Source organism: Gallus gallus, chromosome 7 (assembly GCF_016699485.2).
Source record: "Gallus gallus isolate bGalGal1 chromosome 7, bGalGal1.mat.broiler.GRCg7b, whole genome shotgun sequence".
Classification (NCBI taxonomy): domain Eukaryota; kingdom Metazoa; phylum Chordata; class Aves; order Galliformes; family Phasianidae; genus Gallus; species Gallus gallus.
The window spans coordinates 32,810,621-32,830,194 of record NC_052538.1 but is presented as its reverse complement, the minus strand read 5'-3'; the positions used below and the strand labels follow the sequence as shown (position 1 = coordinate 32,830,194).

The following is a 19,574-nucleotide window of genomic DNA, read 5'->3' as shown; positions in this document are numbered from 1 at the left end:
TTACTTGTTGCACACTGCAGCTTGCGCTTCTGTGTAACAGCAACTTGAGGAAGGAGTGAAGGAAGCAGCCATGGACAGAACATCAAAAACAAATACATACTTTTTCTTCTTTTTTTGGCAGAAATTGCAGAAAGAATTTATACCTGCTAGAACATCTGCAGTTTTTATTTATGTAAAAGGCCATCCCATTTTTAATTAAAGGTGGAATTTAAGAAGGATAAATGGGACCATTATCTAGTAGCAGTTAGTTTGCAGGCATCTTTTTTCCTGCTCTTCTGCAGTACTGCAGGTTTGACAGCGCCTTTGGCTTTTGTGAGCAAATTACATTTCATACTTGTGACAGAATAGTTGTAACTCACTAAACATGAAACAGTTATCATACGTAGTGACATCTCTGTGTTTAAACCCCGAGGAACAAAATTATTTTAAACTGTGCATATGCAGAAATTTCCTGCTAATCAATTTTATTTAAAACATAACAACTAAAAAATTTATATGCCAAATGCATTTGGAGAAATAGTGCTAGAGATACTAAAATTATGCAAGAAAAAAAGATGAATTGCTGGGGAAGTTGTAATGAAAAAGTTATTTTTTTTACTTTTTATTTTTATTATTATTATTATTATTATTTTGAAGGAAATGATTCCTAAATTAATTTAGGAGGAAAATTTCTCTTGCTATAGCTGTCCTGTAATAAATTGTAGATGAGCCAAATTGAGATGTTATTTCTGAAGGAACTGTGCTCCATCGTACTGTTTACAGTGCCAGACAGAACTTCTGTCTGCCTTGTAGCCATTGATAAAAAGGAAATGTGTGCTTTAGCCCTGTTTTCCTCCAAGTATGTCCAATGCATCATGATGTTGGCAGAGGCTGATGTGGTTAGTAGGTAGAGTGGTGAAGGGCAATGACTGCAGGGGTTCTTCACAGACAGCCTCACTATTTTGCCCCATTTGGCAACTCTTTGAAGTATTTTTGTCTCTGGTAGCAGACTAACCTTTTACTTGTTTGTTCTTTTTTTGACTTTAGCCTCCAAATGAGTCTTTTTTATCCTGTCCTGATGAGCTCTCTGAAAATTAGTAGGTAATTGAGTTAGCCCAGCATTGCCATTGGGCATTATGCACTTCTTAGCATGACTCGTGACTGTTCTGGGAGGAAATAAGTTTATACCTGCCCATGTACCATGCAAATTGTGTCTAACCACTGTTTTTTCCTTTGATCTCTGTTACTTCCACTAAGTGTCAGTATTCTGGGTCATCTGGGGTCCTCTACAATGAGCCCTTGTATTTACAGGTCCCTGTAGATGATGTCTTCAAGAAAGCAGGCAAGAGACCTATGTGGTACAGGAACTGGATACAGAGACCTCATTGCTGTCTGCTCTAGACTGTTAGCATTACTGTCTACTCAAGATTGTGCAAGCTGAATCTGTTTTACTGTAGCACTACCTCTGTGAGATTTCATGCTGGCCTTGCAGAGGACCTTGTGTCCCCAAGCTACTTCGGAATCAGATCTCAGTAGTTTCTGTGGCTGCTGAGGCATCCAGGTCTTCCGTGCTTTGAACCCAGATCTCAGGTCTTACCTGAGTCAGCAGATCTCTAGGAAGAGGCTGTAGATAGGAGTTTCAAAACAGGAAGAACAGATTGTAATGTAATTATTCAAAATTGAGTCACGAGTTACAAATGGCAAAACTTACCTTTTTTATTTTTTATTTGTTTGAATATAGAGCAGGGAACCTAAGGCTTGTCTTGTGTGTGCCCTGCTACGTTACGATGAGTAGCATGTACATTCATTATTAAAAAGTAGATATCTACCCATCTAAAGCACTAATTTCCATCATTAACGATTGTATGGGAGGTCACTGACATTGTGAATTGGATAGGGTCTCTGGGATTTGGGCATATTTAAAGACAATGTTTATGATGGCTCTACCTCCTATTATTACTGTCTGGCAAGCATTTTTCAGGGGATTGTTCTTCAATGATATTTTGCACGTCTCTTGGTTTTCTTAGATCTTGATAAGGAAAAAATGAAAAATCTTTCCTTTCCTGTGCCTACAGGAGATCTACCGATGGGTGCAAGACCAGTGTGTTCAGAGCTTGGGTGGGCTCTGCAGGGAGAATGGGTTGGTGCCTGAGATGCTCGTGTGTGTGCTTCCTGCTTTTTTAAGCTGTATTTCTGCTGTTGAGATGAAGATCAGCAGCTCCTCTGCAAACTCCTAACAAAGTAAGGGCCTGAATTGTCCTTATCTTGGGCATCTGCTTCTGTCCAAAGACATGGCTGGAGCTCTCAACCTATAGTTTGAATTGCATGATCAACGTATAGTAATGATGGGAGCGTATTTTATTGCAAGAGTTAGGACTCAGAGATAGCATTGTTGCCTGTTAATTGCTTGTTTCAGACTAAGACTGAATCACATAGAGGAAGGTAAAAAACTGTGTGCAATGCAGATGCTGCATGATGGAGCACAAGTGCTCAGCCACACTTCGGGTTGTTACAGCATCACTGTGGTATATGCCTTCCCATTATCTCTTTAGCTCACCTTTGTGCAACGTATATCCCATACATGTATTCATTTCTTTTTTTTTTCCATCCTATGGAATTTAAAACAGTTACTTCATTAATTCATGTTCACAATACCATTAATTTTGTCTTTACAGTGCCGTTGTTATGAAGAGAGTTGTCATGCAAGCCGTGGTACGTTTTAAGTAGACTGTTTCATCTTTTCGCAGATTGCCAGCATTAAGTGCCAGCCCATGTGAGCAGCCTGCTGACCACGAAGCCCAACCACGCTCGGTCTATTAGCTGTGCTTCAGAAGTATTTGTTCAGTTTTTCCTCAGATGGATAACCAATATGGAACATTCTGTCCACAGAAGTCTTATTAAAGAGGTTAGAGCATCCTGCTAATTAGGAAAAACTAATTAGGCAGATTGTTGCGCCTGTAACCAGAACTTTATATTTTAATGGATTTGAAATGTGGTACACTCATTTTTCCTATTGTAAAATCAACTTTTCTTTCAAATGTCTGAAAATAGTCTTCTTGAGGAGATTATGCGCTCGGAATAAGAAAGCAGCATTTTAACTTTTGGATTCACTAAATAAGCCGTAGAAGATAGCCTTGTAGACTGGGGGAAGTCATTCATTCGTATCAGTGTTATGGCAACCGAAATTATTTTGTCTTATTACCTTTCTGTTGGTTGAAAGTTTCCAGCTGCCCCAAGGAGGAGCTGGAATAAGTTTGTGTGATGGAACAGCATGGTTTGTGGCTGCGGTGATGTTAGACTTAGGTGGTGCTCCCATTCACAAAGGATTGTTTCGCTCCTCCAACCTCTGATATTCACTGACTGCTTTCTCATAGAGTCTTGGGAAGTTTAAGGTGCCAAAAACTGAATGAAACCTATTTGCGAGTGCTCTTGCAGTGCTGTTTTGGTATGTTTAAGGTGGATTTCTCTGTAATGGCTACTTCGAACTTCTTCCCGGCTACACTCTGCTGCAAACTTCAATTAGTATTAACCTTCTTTCAGGCTTGTCATTCTGCCTTCTGTGAAACTCACTGACTTGTGGAGAAGCCCTGTAGCCAGGAGCTGTGGGCAGCAGCCTTGAGGAAGGCTGGCCAGGTTTATTCCTGCGCTGCCAGCCCTGGCCACTGCTAGACCTCCTGTGCTTGCAGGACTCTCAGCTCTGGCCTTGGCAAGGCAGACTGCTGTTCAGCATCTGCTGTGACCTGTAGATTTGCACCCTTTCACATTTCTACCGCTTTGTCTTCAGTGTGAAATCTGGGTCTGTTATCAACCAGACAGGTCTAGATAGTTAGCATGATGTCATGTCTCTTAAGCATTTTATGGGACGAGGATGAAATTCGTGGCAATAAATATTTTAGATTGTTTTTGTTTGGCTTCTTAAGGAAAAAGAATTTCCTTAGGTGAGAGGTTACTTTGTGGGCAGCTCTGCTGTAGGATGTATCAATGGTTCTTGTATGTAGGATGCTGCTTGCTCTTCATGTCGGAGGCTGAAATTGATACTTACAGTTAAGAGTTCTGTAGATTCTTGTTTAAATCCAGGTCATCCTTCTGAAGTGGATGACTTGTAAGCCTTCAGTGATTGGATTAGTCCTTCATATAACTGTACACATACCTATTTTTGGTGTTAAGAGCCTTGAGATTGAAAGTTTCTCCACTGCACCGTGTCTTGTTTCGTTGGGTAGTACAGAGAAAGCAGATCTGAGAAGGGGCAGCAAATGAGGAAGGCAAATAGTTGGAACCAGATGATCTTCAAGATCTCTTCCAATTATCTCAATGCTATTGCTGCTATTAATAATAGTGTAATAATTTCTTAGTCTGCTAGCTCTTACTTCTGTGTCTGTATTTCAAGCTGGGAAGATGTGTGGCATGTATATTTCTTTTGATAAGATTCAGTGTTTATTGAGAATTCAGTGTGGAAGTTGGTATTTCTCTTGATTGCCAGCACACTTGTGGTGAAAAGATAGGGCCTGGGGAGGCTGAAGTTGGCCAGGGAGCGTGGGCAGAGAGGTTCTGCTTTGTGCATACCAATTGCTTTGGGTTCTTCAGTGCCACTGGGAAAGCACAATAACCACTCTGCTTCAGGATATTGGTATTGGATAGGAGCAGTGCCGTTCACCTGAATGAACTTTTGCTGTGTGACCCTTATGGTTGCATTTGGGCTTTTAGGAGCGTTGGAAGTAATTTTCAGGCACTGCTTGCAGAGCATTTTGCAGATGGCTCCATCTTCATTCATCCTTGGCTTCCCACACCCCTCCCATTTCTGTGTTTTACCGTATTCTGACATTTTAACTGTCACTGGCTTTTCTTCCTGGCATTTCAGGCTGCCTATCCTTCCCTCTGACATTGCTTGTATCCTGGTAAAAGTCTATTGTAGGGACTCAGATCCTAGACTTCTGGGCCCATCTTTATCAGCAGAATGCATTGAGCTGTGTTGCCTTGAGATCTAACTACATTTCCATTTAAGTAGAGATGGTTTGAACCTTGTTTTCTGATGTTTCACAGTTGGGTGCTTTCTTCTGCTTTGTCAAGGGAGATGACTGCAGTAAGACCACGAGCTGAATTATCCCTCTAGTAGATACAATTTCTTTATGCGAGAGGGATATTAAGTGGAATAGATGGGAGTGCTCTTGCAAGACTTCATGGAATGAGGTTGAAGTACCTCTGCCAATGGGATGAGCAGTCCCTTCGTGCTGGCTCAGGCATAGTGTGGCCTTGATGGGACAGATGTGTTGAAAGCCAGGGTGGACATCAAGCAGGTCTGAGAAAACACCAGGCAAACATACGAGGACTCTACTATTCTGAAAAATCCATTTGGTGCATGTTTAAGAAGGAAACCAAATTTCTTTCCCAGTGATGGCTGGGATGTGTGAGGAGGATGGTAGCAGTGAGCAGGACAGCAGGGGCTGGGATTTTTGAGTGCTGAAATTTCTTTTACTTACCTAAGCTTTTAAAAATATTAATGTTGGTGTGTGTTATAGCATATCATCAAAAGTTTACTTTTTCTCAATCTGGCTGATGGACACCAGGACAGCTCTCGGGTTGCACCTAGCAGCTTTTCCCTAATTAAAAACATGTAAAATGCTTTCATTATGAAAGCCATTGAATTTAAGCTATTTTCCTGCCATGACATATGAGTATGTTTTTGCCACAGTGGCACTTGCCCGTTTTGGGTTATTTTCTGCCTATGAATGTTATGTGATTTCTTGTTAAAGTGAATGACAAGATGATGTACGACGTACTTGAGACAGTATTGAGCAGAATCTAGTCGGAAAATTGCAGTGATAATTTTCTTTTTACATCTCAAACTTAAACACCATTGAAGAAAAAGAAGAAGAAAAAAAAAATGTGTAGCAGGCAACCGAAGAAGAGCATGAGGGGAAACCTTGCAAAATTACAGGGAAATTTCCATAACAGATACACTAGTAATGCCGGTTTAATAATGATTTCCTGTCAGGAGCTATTTTTATCATATGCCTGCTCTCTGACGTGGCATTCTATTTAACATTTTTGAGAGCCATGTTTTAATCAGATTAAGCTCAAGGAAACCGATAGGTATCTGCTTGGCTCATGGCTTCTGCTTCTGTTTCTTATTTAGTCACAAGACTATTGTTGCTGGGATCTTTGAAAGCACGTTTTGCTCCTGCGGCAGCAGGCGTGCAGCTTGCCCTGCCGGTGGAGCGCCAGTGATTTCCATGATATATGCGCGGGGAGCACCGCGGAATTATTTTGTAAATTAAAGAAGACTGATACAAACTGTTTCTTTTCCTCATGTGATTAAGTAGCCCAAAATAGCAATCTATTTTTAGTTTCGAGCGCGGTGATGTTTCTTAGGAGCAAACTAACCGAAAGCAGTGTGCTGGGAATGGCTGATAATGAATAGCGTTGCATGCGAGTCCACTGGTGTAAGAGAAAATTGCCTGATAAAACTGTGGATGTTGGTGAATCATTTTATATAGTGCTTTCCCTACAAGGGATATCGTGAAGATAAAACATAAGCACGCATGTTTTTAACTTTGATATTTTCACATTCTTTGCACGTGAAATTAGAAAGTTTGTAAGGAAAATCCTCGGTTAGATTCTCCAGTATTGGGCACGTCCATGCTATGTAGCACTGGGGATTGTGCCTGGCCATGTGCAGGTGAGAGCATTTAGCACCTTGTTAGATGGTCTCAGTGTTTCGGACCATGGGGGAGCATCAGCAGATCTGCTTTTACTCAGCTCCATCTATTCCAGCTTTTGAGGAAAAAAATGTGTTACATTTCTAATGACCTCTTTTGTCTGTTGCAAATGCAGATAGTTTTTTTTTGCTCGCACAGTAGAGCTTATATTCAACAGCTCGGTTTGTATTGTATTGCCTCGGTGTATTATTTGTTTGGTTGATGTGCTAGAAATGTGCACGTCTAAGAATTAATGAAGGTTATTAGTTACTTTCTATAATAAAATTAGCTGACCTTTAAATAAGAGCATTATGCAGGGGATCTCTAAGTGGAAAAATGACAGAAGGCATTTTTAATATGGTGGCCGTTCCTGTTGCTAAATGTTACAGTCATGCTATAGAATGTTGTGATGCTCTGTGTTTGCAGACAGTGATGGAATACGTGAATTCTTCATATTCGAGACGGGGTTTAACCCTTTGGTAACTCCTTGTGCTCTTCTTACAAGTTGGTAACACTTTGATAATCCAGAGAGCTGAAGATGCAACTGAACGTTCTGAGAATGAATGTCCTTTGGAAAGAGCAGCGGTGGGAGTTGGCTGTGGTTTTCATTAAGCATGATTGTATGCAGATTCCTCCGGTGCTCCAGCAGACAGCCTTCAGTTGCTATCAGGCGTACGTGATGAACGGCTGCTCAGATGCTGCTTGCTCTATGAGATGTTCATCTTGCTGAATTTATCTTCCAATTGAAGCTGAGACCCTTTGTAAAATACAGCACTGAGCATGAAGTTCACACCTCTGTGTTTAAGTTGCAGTGGTGCACACCTCAAGCAGGGTTTCTTAAAGCAGTAATTAAAGCAAACTTTCTTAATTCTTTATTGTACTAATAGCTAACACAGGACTTGTGCTAAGTAACGGCATCATTAATTGTGTCATTATCTGGGAAAGGTCTTGCAAAACCATGAAGTACACCGTGCATTTTTCTTGCTATTTTTGAAGCCTTGATAATAGATGGAACGATTATCTTCCAGCTTGTGCATTTCAGGTGAACGTACAGGCAGCACCGCAAGAAAATCTGCAGTTCTTCAAATTTCGACTCCGTCTTAAAACATTTGTTGCAATCCTTGCAAGATATTCATCTATTTGTAGCATCATATAGGTCTGTCTCCCCATCTGTCTCTGTTTTTCGTGACGATGAGGCTCTGCGACGTTTTTTTTTTCCACTTTTGTACTTATTCATTGAGCCCGCTGTAGTGCTGCTTCTATCAGAGCTATTTGTCCAACAGCTTTTATTGATCATTTGCAATAAAATAAAAGATTTCTTCACAGGGAGAAATTTAACCAGCAATGGGTGAATTCGGTTTAATCAGATTTAGCGTTATACGGTAGGAAAGCTAATGTAATCAGAACCTATTTATGTGCTATTAAATACATAAATTGGTAACATAATGCAGTGCCAAAATCTTACCAACACAGAGAAAAAAAAAATCTCACTGAATTCTTTGATGCTTGGCCATATTTATTAAGGAATCCATGCAACTTTCAGATTTGAGAAGTAGCTGCTCGTCTAGGGTTCAGATTCCCTACAAATAAATCCTTATTTAACAGGATATCCCTGAGACTCTTTTTTTTTCCTTTCTTATTGGCAGCCTGACTAAAACAGTCTCATCTGGTTTAACTAAAATCTTTGCATTACTTGGCGGTGGTTTCTTTTGTACGTGGTGCTTAGAGCTCATTGAAGCTCAAACGGTACAGGAAATGCAAATCATGCAAATCATCCTCACGCTGACGATGTACAGTGGCGTGATTGAGCAGCAGTACGTATGGCTCGTGGGCTGACCACATGAAAGGAGTCATTTAAAGACCAGATGAGCCAAAGCTGGGTTAAGTTAGGCTATGTGTGAGCTTCAAAGCTTATAGAATAGCATCCTTTTTAAAAATAAATTTATTTTATTAATAACACCTGCGCCGAGTTCTTAAACAGTGAGAACATATATAGATGAACGTTACGTTAAATATATGCCATACTTAAATCAAAAGGGCAAAGTTGTTATTTCTGCAGAAGTTCAGGTATGCGTTCCCGTCGATGCAAGGAGACCACAATCTAATACATTGCACAACAGCCCCGTTTGGGTTTGTTGTGCTTAAAAACCCAGCTCTCCTCTCCCTTTCAGGTAAAAATGAAAATAAATGGAAGATGAAAGGGAATTTCAGCCTGTGCAGCGGGGTTAAGAGCAGGCTTTCTGCAAGTGCTTGAGAGATGAGAGGAGAGAGCGGTCGAGTGCTTTCTGTTATTAAAGACGGCGTAGAATTTCTGGGGTAACTTAGAAAAATCCCGCCTGCCTTTTTCTGTGCTTCTGAAGAGCTCCTGCTGTAGTTCTGGGGCTGCGTTGAGCGTAGCTGTGGCTCGGGACCCTGAGCGCCATGCTGGGTTCCTTTTGGGTTTGGCCAACTGGGGCTCTTGTGAGGTGAGCGTGCAAAAACCGAGTGTACCCCCTGAGTAAGAGCACGAGCAAAAAGTGCTCGTGGAGCAATGAGCGTTTTTCGTATTGAACTTCCAACAAAAAGAGCGGATGGTAATTTTTATTTAAAGACATCATTACCTAATCCTGCCTCTGGTAATACTCAACATGGGTGGCTGTTCTGCTTCTAGTGAGAGTCTTATTTCTCAGTTTTTTGTTTTTTGTTGTTTTTTTTTTATACAGCCCTCATCTGCTTTTCTTTGGTGTTTTGATGTTTTTAAAAGTTGAGATTCATTCAAATAATGTAACTTGACACAAAGCTGGAAAATGTCAATCTTGAACTGTTTCTGTGTAATGTTTAATTTTTACTTGAAACAGTAGCCCGGAGGAGGTCTGCTGTGGGACAGCTTAGGACACTGCACTATATAATCCTCAATGGATGTGATTATTTTTTTCTATATTCTTTCATTAGTGCCCTGCTCCTCCTTCATTATTTACTTGTTTCTAGTAAAACTTATGGTATTAGTAGAAGTAGGAGCAAGAAGGAAGAAAGTATGTTTTCATGCTTTACCTACTGGCTTGCATCTTTCCCTTCATGTCAACCTACACATCCTGCAGGAAGGGAGAGAGAGATTTCCCATATTTTCTTCCAAAAAGTAAAAATGAAAATTCAACAGCTAAATACGTTTCTTCTTGAATTGCCATAAATGAAGTCAAGATGAGAACTTGCCCCTTTTGGTGTGTCTTGCAGGCTGGGGCTCTGCCTGTGAGTGGTGGTCATCCATCAGTGACCATCGAGCTGAGCTCGAGTTGGGGCTTTAGCAGAGCCAGCAATGTGTAAATTCCTCCTTCTGTGTTGTGTTTTTGTTCATTCGTTGCTTTCTAAGAACAGAAATCAAGGTGGACGAATCCTGAGATGAGGGCATCCTGAGAGCATCTTAGAGTGCCACAGAATGGAACGTGGTAACTAAATTTTCTTGAGCCAGGTACTGAAGTTACCTCCTATAGAGAATGCTTGTGAGTCTGCAGCTGGTGCCCACAGCAATCTTCAGAGGTGCCATTGTTTGTCCTGCACACGCTTAGTGCTTTGATTGGAGAAGGACTGAAAATCACTGATAATGTTAAACTGTCTTTAATTCTCAGTGCAAAAAATACCAAGATGCAGCAGCTAGCGAAGAAAGCACAAGAGAAATTTTACTGGTTGTATCCCTAATAATTTAATGTAATTTACTATCCATTTGAGTGTTTGGCAGGAAATGGAGATCGCTTAAATATCTGTACCTAAAAGCACAGGGCTGTATAAAGATCTTTGAATTTTGAAGTTAATTTGTTTCATCCAGCGCTCTATAGAGATATATACAGAAAATGAATCCCATATGACTGCGCAACTACCAATGGTCCAGAACTCTTTTTGAAATACTTTCCAGAGAATACCTCCAGTCATTCTGACAAACAGCTCGAGTCAAGTTTCCTTTCCGAGAGCTCCTGAAAGGCCTTACACGTAGTCCAAAGGCATCACCGGAAAAACTGTGTTATTTGGAGACCTTGACCAAAAATACTTCATTTTGCTCCGTTTTTGCATATAGGAACTCTTGTTGGCCAGACACCTCGAGCAGATTTTTAGCTTTCTGTGGTGGAGACGTGCACGGTCTTTTCCCAATAACAAATCAGCTGTTGTCAACAAGGTTCCAGGCCAGCGTTTAAATAGCTTAATTCTGAAGAGAGTGTTTCACAATCGTAGTGTGGAATTTGATAGAAGAGTGGGATAAATCTATGTATACACGCACGTATATAAAATATGTAGTATAGATGTGTGTTGTCTATGCGCGTGCTTAGATTTCTATGTGAATGCATATGAACCTATGTGCATACGCATGTGATATCTGTGCCTAAAAATACGCTATCTGAAAATACTGCATATGGTCTCATGAAGATAACACTTCATTCAGGAAGTGTGGCAGGTACTGTGGTGAGCAGGGTCCATAAGATATGTAGACAGAGTGACATGATAATACGTAGATCGATTAAATCACCAGACCGTGACTTTCTCTTATCTTTGACACTTGGGCTCCTGAGTTCTCACCATGGCACTGATTTTCTTCATGGCCCTTGATAAGCAATCTTCGGCCTCACTTTCTGAATCTTAAAGATTAGAAAGTATCTGGTGTATTCTTCTCACTGTGGTGTTTCGCTTGCGTGTTACTGGTGAGTAATTGGCGTTCTGTGCTGGGTGCTTTATTTAATGATAAAATAAATTCAGAAGTTGGGAGAATAATCTGTAAAATATCTGGAAGCCCCAACCCCTTCGATTATGACTTTTTGATTTAGATTTTTCCATGGGTGGGGGGTTGGGGTCACTTTGCTTAGTTGGGCAATGCATGCATATGTAAAAATAGCCCAATCAAGACAGCATGGCGGTGCAGTGCTCACATCTGCAAAACTTGTAGCCAGGACCTGGAGAATGTCTCAGAAATGGGCAGAAGGCTTCAGGTTCAAAACTGCCAAGTGCTCTCGCATGTATGTTTGGCACATTCTCTTTGAATTCTCTCTTTGTCTGCACGTTCTTGCATTGGTGCCTCTCATGGCATGGCAGGAGCCCCAGAGCAAGCTGCCTTGCCCAGATGCAGAACCAAGAGCCTTTTTTTTTCCATCTCTTTTGCTGGTGGTATTGCAGAGAAAGGCCTGTTGTGATAATGTGCAATAAAATGAAAGGGCATCAATTCTGATTACACTTAAAAAAACATGTTATGTAAATGGAAATAAATCAGTTTATGGTATATGCCAGGCATGCTGCAAGTTTTATTTAAGAAATAGATGACTGAAGGGTTACATTCGATCCAAATGCTCCCCTTTGTGATCTTTAGCCATGTTTGTAGAGAAACCTCTCTTAAAGCACTTCAGGCTTAATTCAGAACAGACAAAACAATTATTTTTTGAAGGTTCGATGAAATATGTTTGGCAGCTTTTGAATTGAAGGAGAGTGTTTGTCTCACTTCTTTGAAATCTCACTTCATTTGGTCAGTCAGCCATTTCAGCGTAATCGTTCAAGTCTGGTAGCTGTACCACGTTCAGAAACCGTTGAATAAGAGAGGCTAGGGTTGGGAATCAGCACACAGTAGGTGAAGACTGAAACTTCCCTTGTTGGTACACCATTGAACGTTGGTCTGCCTGCTGTCCGCAGGCTTTTGGCAGTGTGCTGGTTAAGCGTGGACTCCTTGCAGGCATGGGCTTGGTCCTTCCATTCCTGGCATCACTGGGGTTCTCCTGCAGCCTCCATGAACACAGACCAGAAACAATTAAACTGTAGTTGTGATTACAAGTTCAGCTGATCATACTGAATAATCTGCTTGCTTGCATTAAGGCAGGAAGCTGTCACTGTGCCACAGCAATGTGCATTATAGAAGCATGAAGGGCTGTTAGGAGAAATAAATATTTTCACTTTTCTTATATTTTTATGTTACATTTGATTAAAATTCTTATATATGTGTGTATATATATACATACACATACGCCCACAGATATATATGACCGTATACATATTCATATATATATATGCATATATATGAAGCAGCATGCAGTTGGTGAATATATATTAAAGTTACTAAGTTATTCCTAATGTTCTTTAGTGCTGCCTGCTCCTGACAAACATCTGATACGGATCATATGCCTCTAAAAAGAGAACTTCCTCGAGCAAAATATCCTCATGAAAACAGGTTGGAGATACTCACATTCTCTCCCTCGCTCTCACTCGCATGTTACATTTTGGCACATTGTAGAAGCAGGTAGCATATCTACTACCTGCTGTTGAAAGTGTTGAAGATACTGAATTATTTATTCCATCTTCTGCACTATCCAAACTCGTTTTGGGTAGTTTGACACATCTCGGTCTTCCATATGGATACTTCATGGTGACAGAGTTGCCAGCTGCTCAGGTTTTATGACAGTCAGAGTTTTTTCGAGGACTGTATTAGTTTTCTGGGAAGAATCCTGCTTTTCTTCAGGTCCCCATTCTGCAGCAGTAGCTTTGCCTTGGATTGATGCTCTGCAGTGGTGTTTCTGGGGGGTGAAAAATTAGCTACAAGAGCATGAGCTTCCATAAAAATATTTTTAAGACGACTCGATGTTTATAGATTATCCGAGGTGAAATCAGAGATGTGGAATATTAGAGAAATCTGAAAACTAAGTTCCTTTTAGCAATCCCCTTCAAATTTCCCCCCCCCCCCCCCCAGAAAAAAGAAAGAAAACAAGTCTTTAAGTATTTACGTATCGAAGTGCCTGAAGTAACATACAAAGCAGGTGGCAGTCAGACATGTTTTGGAGAACAGAATTTTGGGGGCACTTGTAACATAAAACTGCCAAGCAGTCTGCTGAGACCCTGCCCGTCTTTTCTCTGTGATCGTGTGAAGTGCAAGGCTTTTCTGGTCGTGTAGTTTCTGAAATGTAAAATGTGAAAATTGGGGGAGGGTTTGAGCTCTGATTTTTTTTTTCCAAAACTTTTTTAAATGAAAGAAAAATAACTTTTTTTTAATTTACCTCTTATACATCAAAGCATCCATTCATATACCCCTTCTCTTAGATTTCTTAGGTTTCTTTCTTTCTTTCAGTCGGTTCCCTCCGTCCCTTGGCAGCTTCCTGGGTAGAGATCCTATGCTCAGAACAGAGAAGCACAGAGCAGCATGTATGTACCCAGTGCACTGTGTATGCCTGTGCACTGAGTGCATACCACTATAAAAAACAATACCCATGAAGTCATTACAGATGAAGCTGGATAAAATACTTGTTTCTTCATTTTGGTGAGTCAGGCTACCTTCAGTGGACACCGTCTGATGTGACGTAGTTGTCATTAAGTTGCTTCTTTGGCTTTGCTATTGAAAAGCAGCATTGTGATGTGTCATCTTAGGACTTTCCCTTGTTCCTACCACATAAGAGGTGCATTTTTCATGCCAATTACTAGGCATAATTTTTTTTTTTTGTCCCAGAAAAGAGGCCCAATTAAATGAAGTTGCAGACTTTAAAACAATAATCAAAACTTTGTGAGTCTAACATGATTAGTTTGGAGTAAGAACACCAATTTAACACATTTTTCCTTTAAAAAAACCTTCTCACTATACATCCCTAAATCCTTTACATTCTCCCTTGTGTGTTTGTTGCCTTCTCTTTCTTCTGTTTTCTTTTTCTTGTGTTTTGTTTGCTGTTGCAAATATACATCACAGCATATACTCGAGCAGAATTGATCTGTACATCTCTCATAAGCCATCCAACGGCTCCTTTTCGCTAGTATGGCGTCCTGCTTTGCTTATGTTCTGCCCTAATAAGATGCCTTCGCTTCATTATTTAGTGCTGACAGTGTGAGATCTGAACAAGGAAGATGATGTGGGTTCGTGGCTTTCTCCTTCCCCCATCACCACAGCAAGAGCTGCTCGGTCTCGACCTCTCTCTTCATGGAAACAGAGAGCATGATGGAGCCCATGGTGAGCAATCTGGCCACTGAAGTAAAAATGTGCATCTGTCAGTAATTAATTGAAGCCAAATTTAATTACAAATCAGGGAAAGAAAATAATGCTATGCACTTAATAAAACGGCAGAAGCTTCAGTGCTGTTGCCTAAAAACCAAAGGAATCCAAACAAAATATGGCCTCTCCCAAAAACCTGAAAAGCCTCTCCTTGAGGTAGTCTCTTTCAAACTTACCTCTCAGTGTTAAATACTAAAGTAGTTTTTAACTGCTTTCGCTTCATTTTCAGTATCTCAAAAGGTGATGAAAAATCAAAAATTAAAGGAAGAATTGATGGAGAACCCAAATGGTTCTCCTAAAAAACCTAATGCTTCTATGTAGATTCTTGGATATTTTGAATGCGAGAGAGTGACTGTTTTTTATGTTTGGTTTTGCTGACTAATGTCAGTGGAGCCAGCGGGTTGGGACTGGAGGCTCTGGAAAATCCTACCTGAAGTCCTGTCAGAGGTCTGAAAATGTTGGTAGAGAAACAGAAGGGGATGGGACCGGCAGCAATGGGGCTGGACACACAGCCCCCTCTGCTCCAGGAACATCAAATAGCAGATGCTTGGGCAGATGGTTTAGAGCTTTGTTTGGGATACGGTCTGTATGAAGAAGGGGAAAATTTGATTTCTAGGCAGTAAATTCTTTTGGAAAATGGAACTGAGGTCTGTGACAGCAGGAGGAAGAATTTCAACTCTTGTCCTGAGTAGCGTACTATAAAACAAGGAAGAGAGGGTGTCATTTTAAATGCAAGCATAACAAAAGGGATTTGAAGTATGAGTTTAAAAGAAAATATTCATTTATAATGTATTTCAATATACAAGACTAACTTCAAATCCCAAACTATTGAACTGGTAGGAGCCATGGATATCTATCACTGTGCTCTGTATAGTAATTACAGCAAGAGGAAAAAATATTTTTCTTTACGATTAATATTTGTAAACGTTTATGAAAGTGCATAACAAATAAATAAGACAAACACGTGGCCTAATTAAGATGAAAGGCATGACAGCCCTTGTGATTTGTTTTGAAAAATAAGGCATGTTCGAATAGTAAGACTTAATTATTTCTGTAAACATTTCAAATTACGCTCTATCTATAAAAGTGTAATTTATGAGATGTGTATTATAGGATCTATAAGCATTTTTGACATTTGTGCATTGCATGTCCAAAAAAATTAGAGTTAATTTATATTATGTTGTGTGCTGTCATATATTATCGTTGATTAGTATTTATTATTTGGAAATTCAGGAGCATCTATTGTTCAATGGGAAATGAAAAAGCATTTTGTATCTGATTGCGATCACTGTATTCTTGGTACAGTGATAAAAGCACACCTTCTGCAAGTTGATCCTAAAAGAATGTGTGACACTGGATGAAGATAACTGGTCTGTTTAGCATTGCACATGTTAATGATGCTATTTGATGTGCAGTTTAGAGTTGAAAAACACACCTTAAAGCCAAGTCGGTGGACGTGTCCAAATGACTGGGTTGGAACCATGGGTGTGCTAGGGGTTGAGATGGAGGAACCAGAACCCTCAGGTTTATTCTTGAGGAGCATGAAGACAGTGCAGGCTGGGTGTTTGGGAAGGGCTGTCACTGAAGGCGGTGGGCATGGTGGAGCCCAGGGAGCAGTGGGACACTGCCATGGGGTTTGGGTGGTGCAGTGTGAGCTGGGTGTTGGACTCACTGGTCCTTGAGGGTCCCTTCCAGTGTGGGGTGTTCTATGAGGATGCTCATTCCCTTCCCTCTATCAGTGCCCATTGCCAGGGTGCAAGGGTCCCAGTGCCAATCAGCTGTGCTTCCAATGCGCTTTGTGCTGGAAGCTCAGCAAGCCAGAGGGTTCCATCTCCGGATCCACAGGTAGGTAAATGTGCACTGGGTGGTCTCCCAAGGGGAAGGAAAATGTGTTTTTAGTTAGGTTGCATGGGAATCTAATTGAAAGATTTAGGGCAGTTTCTTAAAAGAGTAAATCATGGTTACGTGACCCAAAGATCTATTAAACAAAACGAAAATGTTTTAGCACCTTTACTTTTCTATTTTGCTTAGTACAAGTGGAAACCCATATCAGGCTGATGCTTATTGTCGACTGATGATGTAAATGCTTTTACTATTTTTTATTTTTTTTTAAATTTTAGTCCTTTTCAGCTCTGTGAAATAGAACAACAGGCAAAGCAAAGGTCAGGTCATTCTACACACACAGTGCTGCTCTCAGCCTGCAAGCCTGCTCGGCCTCCTTCCCATGAATATTTGTATGAATTAAGCACCCGCTTAACTTAATTCATGTAAGTAGTTCCTCAGAAGTCAGGAGGACAATTAAGTGCTTCAAATTAAGCACAAGCTTAGCATAAAACCAGAGCCTGTGCGGAGGGTGGCCCTGCAGTCTGGCTGGCCTCCAAGGTGCTGGTGCTGCTGGGCACCACATCCTGATGGCTGCAGAGTGCCCGGTGTTGTCCTGGGGAGGACAGCTGGGGTGTTACTGGTGTGACCTTCAGCTCTGTGACACTTTGCACGTCGTATTTATGGAGGGCTCCTGTTGTATTATGTGTTGCAGCAGTGATAGGTTTGGATAAGAGTACTGTAATAGCAGTTTAAATGTGTTTTTTTTGTGAGGTGGCAAGCTAATGATGTAGCAGTTAATTTGAATTTAGCAGACGTTTTAAATATAGGTTTCTCTTACAGAGACAAAAGTTGCAATTTAAAGCTCTTTGGTGGTCTAAAAACAGCTTAATTCTCTAGTAGCATGGTAATAAGTACTAATCCAGCTTATACAGTGATTGTAGTATGTCATGTTTGTGAAAGATTGCCTAACTCTGCTTTCTCTGGGTTTTATGTTAATTTTTTTAAATTAAACATAAAACCTTATAACATCTTTATGCTGAGATAAACTGTTCAATTTAACTTGTGCTCAAGCAGCAGCTGTCAGGAATTATCATGTTTGGAGCGTTCTTGCTATCACCTTGTGTCTCTACCTCCCGGATACACTCGGTGGGATGATAAAGCTCACCTTGTTAGGATTTATTACTTAAATAATAACCCGAGGTAAAATGAAAGTCGGTGTCACACAGAATGACAACTGACATATATTTATGTCGCACGTTACATTATAATAAACTTTCCCTTCTTCCTCTTGTAATAGGTGTTAAGTGGAAATCCACGGCAGCATATCCTCCAGTGCCCTGTGTGAGTCCATTAGCCACGTCCACGGCTGCTCTGTGGGCATGTTCACAGTGACTTGGGCTGTCAGGTGCTATTTAGGCTCATAAAGCTGGAGAAAGTGCCCTGTGCTGGTAGTTAGCAGCTCTTATGCCAGCAAAGAAACAAACAGGAGAGCATCTCATGCCCGTTGTTTTCAGTTCTGGAAGCACTGAGAAGTGATGCAAGTGAATGAGGAAAGGTGTTTTCTAATGCTGTTACTAATTCAACACTTTATTTGTTGTAAGAAATGTAAGCAGTGTCATTTCAGCTTCTAAATCAGAATTTTCTAGTAATTGCAACAGTTTTCTCTTGGCACTGGTTTATGTATGAGCTGGGCAGTGCTAAGTGATCTGCTTGTTAATTCTTATCACTTCTCATTTGCACTGTAGAAAATTCAGGTCTGGCTCTTGCACGCTTCCCAAGTTTTGGTCCTTCTTGCCCTAAGAGAAGCCTGCCTCTGGCTCTCTGCTGTGGTGCTCTTGTATTCAATCATAGAATCACAGAATCCTTAGAGTTGGAAGGGACCTTTAAAGGTCATCTAGTCCAACTCAACTTCATAGGATCACAGAATGGCCTGGGTTGAAAAGGACCACAATGCTCATCCAGTTCCAACCCCCTGCTACGTGCAGGGTCGCCAACCAGCAGACCAGGCTGCCCAGAGCCACATCCAGCCTGGCCTTGAATGCATCCAGGGATGGGGCATCCACAGCCTCCTTGGGCAACCTGTTCAGTGCGTCACCACCCTCTGTGTGAAACTTCCTTTGGTTTGTCTGCAAGAATTAGCTTCCTTTCCTATGGATAGAAACATCTTTATGCATATTGCTCTGCCTTTGTCCATCTGAGTGGGTTTGGATGCTGCAGAGCTGCAGAGTGGCTGTGCCCAGGCTTCAACCTCAGCTCTTGTTGTCTTCGGGCCCTGACACCCGCACCGTGCTCTTTGCACCCTGACATGTGTGTCCTGATCTGTGCTGCTGCCCTGCCTTCCGTCTCCATGTACCGTCTCTTCTTTTCCTTCCTCATTCAAACACAGCTGAGTTTACAAGCACTCTCTTGCACCAGTTCAGTTTTCTTCCCAACTTATTGCAGAAAGTATTTCTGAGATACCCATGGAGTGGAAAAGAAAGGATAAGCCACAAGGCAGTCCATCATTTCTCTAAGCAGCCATTAATCTTATTTTTGCAGTCTTATTGAGTGTTAGGCACATTGTACTTGCAGTAGGAAGCCTTCTCCCATCTGCTTGGAGCCTGGCCCCACTCACGGTGTGCTCCATGGGCACTCCACGTGGCAAGCAAGTTGTGACTTACCTAACAACTGCTTCTTTGGTCTTTGGGTGGCTCATAGTAAAGCAGTGCTCGTGTCTTCATTGCTATTCCGTTTAACAATCCCTTTTAGAAGTACCAAATATTTGATGAGCAAAGCAGTCACATTCATCTTTTACTTTGGTAAGCCTTTCAGATTAGCATTGATTCGCACTGATGAAGACGGATGCAGGATGAGTTCTCTAGGAAGTGTGTGTTCTCTACATGCAGATTACTCAAAGACAGTGTGTGTAGTAGCAAAGGTAACATTATGGTACATATATGATATGTGTGTGTGTGTGGTTATTTGGGGGAAATTCACAAGTTTTGACAGCCAGAGTTGGAAGGTTATAGTGTTAGTGATGTGAGCTCGGCAGTATGCTTGAACACTAAATCTGTGTAAAAAGAGAAAGAAATTGAAAAGATTTTAGAAGCATTTCACAAATCTAG

General features: G+C 41.0%; 1 protein-coding gene across 52 annotated transcripts in view; it reads left to right on the top strand.

The window, feature by feature from the left end:
* Nucleotides 1-19,574, top strand: part of GTDC1 (glycosyltransferase like domain containing 1) — a 168,061-nt gene that overhangs the window by 60,288 nt on the left and 88,199 nt on the right. Inside the window, exons 1-2 of one of the 52 annotated variants that reach the window (XM_046943641.1) lie at nt 2,810-2,884; nt 12,760-12,846. The exons of 50 other annotated variants lie outside the window; for them this stretch is intronic. In XM_046943641.1, the coding sequence (XP_046799597.1) occupies nt 12,797-12,846 (50 nt within the window). In that variant the 5' untranslated portion in view covers nt 2,810-2,884; nt 12,760-12,796. Of the gene's footprint in view, nt 1-2,809; nt 2,885-12,759; nt 12,847-19,574 lie in introns of those variants that run through there. One more of the 52 variants, XM_040703507.2, reaches the window with a different exon arrangement.